The sequence below is a fragment of the Eucyclogobius newberryi genome, unplaced genomic scaffold (genome assembly GCF_026437365.1).
Source record: "Eucyclogobius newberryi isolate DKJ021-1_F unplaced genomic scaffold, fEucNew1.0.hap1 SCAF_7, whole genome shotgun sequence".
In the NCBI taxonomy this organism is placed as follows: domain Eukaryota; kingdom Metazoa; phylum Chordata; class Actinopteri; order Gobiiformes; family Gobiidae; genus Eucyclogobius; species Eucyclogobius newberryi.
Window position 1 is genome coordinate 11,676,199 of NW_027316389.1, and position 9,244 is coordinate 11,685,442.

The 9,244-nt window shown below is 40.2% G+C and overlaps 1 protein-coding gene across 1 annotated transcript in view; it reads right to left on the reverse strand.

Annotated features, from left to right (window-relative positions):
- ldlrad3 (low density lipoprotein receptor class A domain containing 3) overlaps positions 1–8,462 on the reverse strand; it is a 116,005-nt gene extending 107,543 nt beyond the window's left edge. Inside the window, exon 1 of the mRNA XM_072435485.1 lies at positions 8,370–8,462. Within this exon, the coding sequence (XP_072291586.1) occupies positions 8,370–8,418 (49 nt within the window). The 5' untranslated portion in view covers positions 8,419–8,462. The remainder of the gene's footprint in view (positions 1–8,369) is intronic.
- Positions 8,463–9,244: the final 782 nt, after the last annotated feature.

Below are 9,244 nucleotides of genomic sequence, written 5' to 3' on the forward strand. Positions count from 1 at the left end.
AAATTAGGATGATAGCGTCCCGCCCATAATTTGTGTAATACCTGGTCTAAAATGAGCGAGTACGCATTAGGCATGTCAAGACAATTGCACAATATCGTGAGAATTTGATTTCAGTTCAATCCATAGTCCAGAAAAGTCAAACTACATGTAATCTGACACATGTTTATATAACAATAGCATTGATTTTTGATACAGAAAGTTTGTAATGCATTAGATTTGTGTAAGAAAGCGAATAAAGGATTTCAAAGCTGTGTGCAATCGTGAATAATCGGAAAATTGAGACGTTTCTTCTTATAATAATCGTAACATAAACATTTCATTTTGTGAGATTTTCCAAGCTTTCATCTCCAGTGCAGTTTCATACATTTGCTGGTGTTGTACGCTGAATGCCTGCAGCTGTAAAAGTCAGAGAAATTCTGAAGACGAATCGCAGAATTGGAGTCGAGTGTTTTTGTGCTTATTTCAGTTCAAATCGGAATTGTAAGTCGGTCATTCTGTTTTCCCTGCATGCATGTACACGTTGTGCCTGTTACTTTTGCTCATGGGGATTACCAGAAAGTCACTAACAAGCACCTTTTGTACTGGCTTGTGATTTCCCTTTTGCGCAAAAGTGGAAATGCTAAAACAACATCAAACCGAGCTGTGAATCGCACACGATACGTAGAAAGTACAACCTAAGAACGACAAATGTGCATCTATCCTGTATATTACTGTGTTGTCTCTATGATTGCAAGTCCATCTCAGAGTTCAAACATCTTAAACGATGAAGACTTGGACCGCTATTGCCTGACAAATTGATTGATAACATTTTCTATTAATCCTTCTTTCTCTGCAGCAACCTGAGGCTCCTATACAGTCAACAACAACTACGCAATTAACATTCAAGGTGTCCATTTGCCTTTTTTATTTGACTGGCATGCTATTATTATATGCATTAGTATCCTTATGGCCCGTCGAACACCACTGGGAAGAAAACTCGAGGCGGTGGCATGACGTGGAGTGTTTAGGGCTGATTATTTAAATCAATTAATGGAATCAGTCATGCAAGTTACTGCGTGACTCTGTTATTGTGCCAATTACCAACGATAGACATCTGCGAAGAAACAGTATCTGCTAACAGTGGATAAGAAGGAACAAACCACAGAGAAATCCACCCACTTTTTCACATGTTTGTTGTTTTTTTGTCCTTAATAAAGATTGTGTTTTATGCTTTTTGTGGCAAGAGCACAGTTAGAAATGTAAGGTTAACAAGAAATCTATTCTGGTCATTTCTAGGCGCACTTTTATTACTTTTTGGTCTCTAATTCTACAGCTGTCAAAAGTGAGCGCTGCAGGAGGAGAGCACAGGGGACAGCTGTTTGTGGGTCCCAAAGAGACTGCTGCTGGGGTGTGGAAGTGCAGGCTGAAATTGTGTATCCTGAATATACCAAATAACCAAAAGAAAATGGTCCACTGCAACTTCAAACTTTGAAAGAAAGTTGACTTTATATCAGAACTAAATAAAATAAAATGTGTAATATTCCTCATATCAGCCAACTGAGAATGTAGAAGGTTTTAAAGAGTATTTATGGTCAAAATCTGAAATGTTTCTCTGCATCAAGTAATAATTCAGTTTGCTTCTCCGACTGAATTTTGCTTGAGTTGACCTTTGACTGCTGTGTGGCCTAAACAAGCATTTATTTAGCTTTAGTATTGACAACCAATGCAAAAAGAGATATTTGCAACACAAACTTAGTATCTTTGTAAGTAAGGTTGTTTGATAACGGCAGAAATTATAGTCTAATATAATAATAATGATCTCATAATCTAGCAAATATGCTGTCCAATATAACCTGTAAAAATATATATATAATAATGTAGTAATGTTTTGTAACACTTTGTTTAAAAAGTGCTCCAGGTTTTCAGGGACAGAACAATCCCGTATGTCATTGTGAACAGAAGGTAATTCATTGTTTTTTTGATCTTGACAAAATGTTTATGATTAAATAGAGTAATAATTGAAAATCGCAATTGTTGTTTTGATTAATTGCACAACCACATTTGCAAGTAAACTGTTACTCACAATACCACCCTCCTCTGTGGATAAAATGAATCATGCAAGGCTAAAGTCTGATCCTAGCAGCCAAGGACATGCTAAATCAATAGAAAGCAACCAGCAGGGATTAACAAATCCTCTGCAACGCTACATGGGAAATTAGCATGATCAAGTTAAAATCAATACGAATGAGCAATCTTCGAACTTTTTCAGTGCAGCATAATCCTCCCAATTTGTCTTTCTCGCTGTCGATGTAGCCTGGGCTTCGTGAATCATTCAGCTTCATGAGTAAAAGATCACACAGGTTCAGTGAAAAGTAACTGAAAGACTACAACCAACAAAAGCAGACGTAGCAGGGCTTCCACCGACACACAAAGAAAAAATGATTGAAAATATTTAGGGGTTGCACACAATCTTCCTCAGAGCGCAACAGTCTATTGTTGCGGGCTGGCTTTTGTAGATGGACTGAAAACCCAATCATATATATATATATATCCTGCTGCCGAAGTCCAGTGAAGTCCAGTGAAACATCTACTTATTCTGATGCAGAAATGATTTTTTTAGTGATGAGATGAGCCACTGTTCCCTGCACTTTCGAAGGGAGAGAGCTGTGCAGATGAGGGGAAACTTGCCTCTCCAGTGAAATTTCCCCTCTGCTGAAAAAAAAAGCATTATGGGATTATCCTAATATAGAGTAATGCATTGACATTGCTTCATTTCCATACAGAATTGTTAAATATGGCATCAGTGCAGCGTGTTTTTGGGGCTGTGGGTCATTCACAGCAAAGTTTGTGGTAGAGTGAATGAAGTAAAACAATACATACTTATATAACTTCTGAGACACCTCTGCAGCATGAGCTCTTGGGTCGTGAGATGTACCAATTCGAAAAAGTGGGTCACCAGAAAAGCTTTTTGGAGAACCACTGGTCTAGTAGTACCTTTTTATACCACAAAATAAAAAAATGAAATATGCTTTTTCCCAACATTGTATACAACATGAACCAATGCAACTGAGGTAAACAACAAACGGACAAAAGTTTATCCAGGCAAAAAAAAAAGTGATGAATATTTGCTTTAAAATCCATCCATCTTCTTCGGATCGCTTTACCACATCCCAGACACTTCTTCCAGCTCTACCAGGGGGTTCTCGAGGCGTTCCCAGGCCAGCCGAGAGACATAGTCCCTCCAGCGTGTCCTGGGTTTCCTCGGGGCCCCTTCCTGTTGTTTAAAATCATTAACCATTTTACAATACACCATCAGGTGGTCTCACACTGTTATAAAAGTGATGCACTGCATGTTTTTCACTTAACCAAATCCAGATGAGTACTTCTCCCCTATTGTGTATTCTGTTTAGCTTATGGAACTATACGAATACGGTTAAGTTGTTGATTTGTGCTTGGGGTAGTGTTTTGCTTCAATGATGAATGGCTGAAACTGAAACCTTGCCTTGTGCTGGGATAGAGTAGTTCAAGCTGCAGCATTGCCGGCCTGAAACGTGACTCCAGTCATGTGGCTTTGTTTAACAACTCTGGGAACTCAACTTTGGCCCCTCCATCCCCACGCCTCTCTCTAAGTACAGCTCAGTCCTAGAAGCATGTCAACTATGTCGCCCAAACCAAAGGATCATGCCTATCCCTCTTTCGTGATCACACTTTCATTGTAGATGTGATAAACACAGACCGCACTGAGCTACACTGAGCCAGAGAATAGACAACCGACAAATACATTGCAAAATAGCAGCCATTGTCATTGTTACTGGAAAGAATGCCCAAAATAACTGACCAATCCCATTGTCTGGCAACATGTGTGGTCTATGGCCTCTAGCAACAAAAACGCTGGGTTTTAGTGTGTCCGTTTTGGTCAATGAAGTCATGTAATATCACAATACAGCTTCATTCTTCTGGTTTTAACTTGGGTCTTTAAAGTCAAGAAAAACACAACGTTTAGAAATAATAAATGCATCCAAATTGTCTGGATAGTGGCATTTTTCTGTATTTTGCATTAGTAGCCCATGGGCCGGTTATTGTAATTACTATATTGATTTATTGTTCAATAAAATGAAAGATGAAACAACATTTTTAGCTCAATACTCATTGTGTGTCCCTTTAGAGGGTTGAATAAGTAACTTAGATGGCTCTTTACAAATAATAATTACCTCAGATGTTTCTAACAGCTCAGGTTTTCAACAAAATTGTACAATTATAAAAGCATTGACAAGGAATAAATGTATAACTAAGAGTCATTGTGTCTATGAAATAAAATTAATTCAGCATAATTGTTTATCGCACAACATTTGCTATCATGACAGATAGCCTCACACCAGTTTTATATTGGTAAAATATCTTTCCATTTAACCATAAAGTCTTGCAACGTAGTAGTCAGTAACTCACTATAACAATCCAACAAACCAATATCACACAGAAAAATGGATTTGTCAGAAGTAAAATGCATTAATATAAACTAGCCAATCAAAAACGGAATTCCATTATGAAATAGAAGATTCAAAGATTCCTTCACGAGTGAGGGAAGGATGGAGAGATTAACAGGCGGATCTGTTGCGGTGAAGAAGAAGAGGATGAGTCGAAAGACAAAGCTCGATTTACCGGTCAATCTACGTTCCTGCCCTCACCTATGGTCATGAGCTTTGGGTAACGACCGAAAGGACAGGATCGCGGATACAAGCGCTCAAAATGAGTTTCCTCCGCAGGGGGGACTGGGTGCTCCCTGAGAGATAGGGTGAGGAGCTTAGTCACACGGGAGGAGCTCGGTGTAGAGCCGCTGCTCCTCCATGTTGAGCCAGCTGAGGTGGCTCGGGCATCTGTTCCGGATGGCTCCTGGGCGCCTCCCTGGGGAGGTGTTTGGGGAAAGACCCAGGACACGCTGTAGGGTTAGTGTCTCTCGGCTGGCCTGGGATCTACCCAGAGGAGTTGGAGGACGTGTCTAGGGAGAGGGAAGTCTGGGAGTCCCTGCTTAGACTGCTGCCCCCGCGACCAGGCCCCGGATAAGCGGAAGAAAATGGATGGATGGAAAGCCTGGAGATTGTTTTTTTTAAATTAAAATACATCACAATAAATTTGAATATATTGTTCAAGACTACCCACTACTCACAATGTTATATGCATTTTCAACTATGGCCAGCTTCACCACCACTCAACATACTAACGGCCACATTTAGCGTGTGAGCATTGCATAAGGTTCTATTGCATGGGAGAGATGTATATACAGGAGGAATGATCCATCCACTTTATACTGTAATGATATTTACATTGCACTCTGACAGAAGCAGAGGGCGAATGATTAAACATGGCCATAGGATGGAAAGAATGGGGATTTCTCACTGTGTTTATTCAGATTTAATTATTACTGATTTAGTTTTGCAAAAAGAAAGTGATAAACAATATATATAATAATGAAATAATGCTTATAAATACCACAACTCAGGGTGCAGCGAGACCCAAATCCTGAGATTGTGAGTCAGGCAGCATTTTGATCTCACTATCGCACAAGAGTATTTTTCTCAACTCTGCAATAAAAATAAAAAAAAGAAGCTACTTCCATATAAAACGTTAAAATGTATATTTTGTGTCATGTTTTTCTTGTTGTGGTTGAAATCCCTACTTTGCATTTTCCTTTTCACACAATTTCAAAAGCTTGCCTGGAAACAGCTTATTATTTTAGCCGGAAAGAGACTCTTCCAGTTATTCCAATAGACATACATTCATTTGGTCCCAATATAGTCAAATAGAGTTGGCATTTATCATTGTTTTCGTTCTTAACAAGCAATCATCCTCCCCAGCAAAAGGGAGAAGCAACCAATCCATAGTCAATTCATCTTTCTGACATTTTTCTTCAATTTATTAATATCAATAAATTCCCAGAGGCTGCTAGCTGAGTAGACTGGCTAAACAGCAACAATATATATCTTCAGGCAGCAGAGAAGAATGTAATGGCCGTACCGCAACGATCCATTGTCAGCAGATAGTGTGGGTAAATCTCACATTACACAACAATCTCTTATGTAGCATTGTGGGCGAACACAGCGCTCCAGGGCTGCAAGGCCGACCTGTTTGATTAAATAGTCTGTATTCTACATACAAGTGGTTTTCAATTGATTTCATATGTCACTTTTACAATGTTTGTCCTTGTGGGCAATCCCACACAGCCATAGGAAGCACGGACATGACAAAATATGTTTTCCTGGTCCTTGAGGTGTTGCACTCTCTTCTTTATTCATATTTAAAATCTCATGCACAATATTAGACTCACAAGTGCACACAATAACATACTGCACAAAACATTTCAAATGTGTAAAACGAATTAAATATGTTATGTTATTATAGTGGTCCATAAATTGGGAGCATAATTTATTGAGCTTTATCATTCATATTTATGGATGGGATGTAGTTTGGTGTTTTGAATGTACAAAAATTGACTAATAATCATTCTAGCCTGTGGTGTGGGTGATGTCAATATCTCTGCAAGTTTATTGAAAATATCTCAAGATTCTCCACAATGGACCTCAGCTCAGATTGCCCCAGTGGCTTTGAAGCATGAGTTAGATGTAGAAAACACATTTCGATATGCTGTGGGCCTTATAATATGTAAACCATGTATCTCGTCTCACCCATGTCACATTGTACCGAATATGGTCTCTGACATTCTTCAAATGTCAACATTGAGATAATCATATAATAGCTGGGGGTTTAAGTCGATAAATGCATGAGGCATTTATTAATTTAAGTACTAAAATGTCAAATTGAAATCCAAACCAGACCAGGTGTTAGTCGTGTCCTTTATGTATGTGCACAGGAATACTAATCCTACAGATGCTGCAGAGTCTATACACGAGGCTCGTTAGCAGTAGAAGTTACATGAGAGAAACACTATAAGTATGTAATGTCTCAATCGCTTCACATACTGTATTTACAGAGCACTGACAGCAGCAGATGGTGCATGCTAAAGAACACCATAGAGACCAAAAGGAGGCTCTGTTGTGTAAAGTTAGAGGCGGCAACAAACAATTAAGCATGTTTTATCTCCGGACTGCAACAGTAAATTACAGGTTTGAAGGACATTTGAAAACAGGATGATATAAGTGCATCTTTCATGAAATAAGCTATTCTACACAAGAAGGTTCCAGGCAGAGACTAAATAAGATTAATACTTTAAGATAAAACATCATATAGTCACTGAACCAAAATGCTCGAGTAATATCCATGTTTGTTCAAAATATTTATGTACAATTTAAGATGAAAATGTGAACAATTGTTACCTAATACTGAAAGCGTATTGATTTTTCACTCTTATGACCTGACCATGAGTCCGTGGACAGATGACGTTGACGTTTGGTGCTTTTATCCTCCATCGTTGGCGGTCTTTGGATGTGAGCTGGTTCACAAACGTGGCTGTTTTGTGTTGACCCCGTCAGACCTTGAACTAGGACAACTATGTGCCAACTCAAGTAATATTTATTTACAAGCACAGTCAATAAACTGTCTATAAAAGTCTACAAATCTAATTATGCCACTTTAAATACATAATGATATATTTAATTGAATCACTTAATATGTGCATATAAACAGTTCTTTCCTTACCATCACATTACCATTCAATATTCTTGCCAAAATCACCTTGGATCACGAAAACAACACTCTTTTCTATTATTCAAATTCTCAAAAATGTCTTCCTGGGATTGCTCTTGTAGGCAAATAAACATAACGTCCTAATGCTTAACTTAGCCTTAAGTAACTAGCAAATAACATTAGACTACAACAAATCATAGCTTACTCAAACAAAAAAGTCCTACCAATTCCCTGCCCTGTGCAAACACTATCCTCCTCCAAGGGGCCCCGAGTAGCAGCTGCCACAGCGGGGCCACAACCAGAGAGAGAGAGACGGGCGCAAAAAAGAAAAAGAAAAAGATTGACTTGTCAACATTGGCCTGTCAACAAGCCCTTGGTAATAGCTCAGCCTGGAGGAGACCATAACCCGATCTCGACTGGCCCTAAAACGCTCACACGCGGGATGGATAAAGCGCAGAGACTGTGTTTGCGCTTCTGTTCCAAAGATAATGACGCCTGCAATAGATCAAACCCACGTTCACTGACCCAGGCTGGACAACAGGCGTCTTTCCCGTGACATTACAGCCGAATAGCATTGCGCAAACTCAAAAAAAATAAAAAAAAAACACACAAAAGTTGCCTTTACAGACACTTCAAACGCGTTCCGTGGGGCCCCCTCCCTCCTGGAGCCCATCTGGAACGCACCACTCGAGCGTGTCCGCGCCGTGACAACACCATTACATTGTGTGCGTGGCCGTTAACGCAAAACTTACCCGCGCTTCTCGAGCTCGAACCAAGCAGAAGATACCAAATCCACATCATACGTCCCGTGTCTCGTTCCTCCCCGGCCGGCCTGCCCCGTCTGCGCACCCGCCGCGGGGCAACACAAAAAAAACACACACACACACACAAAAAAACTACGTACAAGTCAAAAGAAACTTATCCGATCTTGTTACGCGCTTTAGAAGTTGGTGTCCGAGTAGCAGATCCCCGCGAGGTCAGGGGGAACGAGGCAGGCATTCGTAAAGTCCAGTTTGCGGTCCGGTTCCGGCGCGGGACAGGGGTAGGAGCGCAAGGGGCTTCGGGCGGGGGCAGGCTGCGGCTGCTGCTGCTGCTGCTGCGGCTGCTGCGCTCTGGAGCTCCGGGAGAGGCGGAGTCGGGGAGCGGGAGAGGTCGGACTGTCCCGGGACAAGAAGCGCTCCCGCGGCAGGGGAACCGCTACAGAGCCGTGGTCGCGGTCTTATGTTTTTACTGGATGGACTACGCACCGCACATGGGGGATTAATGTAGTTTAGAGTTGGTGAAATTGTTAAAAAATTGTTAAAAAAAAAAAAAAAAGACGACTGGTCAATGTAGAACAAGCTTGATCTCCAGGTTTTTTTCATTTGTCTTTTTTGGGGGGGACAACAAATGTGTCTTTGTCTTCCCCCCCGGTCTCTTAATGGAACCCAAATACACAAAAGTGCTCGCAGATATAGTACAGTATATTGTGAAGGTTATTTTAAAGATATGCAAAATATATATACAGTGTTACATAGTAAAAAGGAAAATCTACAAAAAGCTGATTCAAACTCTATTTGGGGAAAGCATACATACATTTTAAAGTGATGTTTATGCACTTGTGATTCATTTATGATAATGTGTCCAT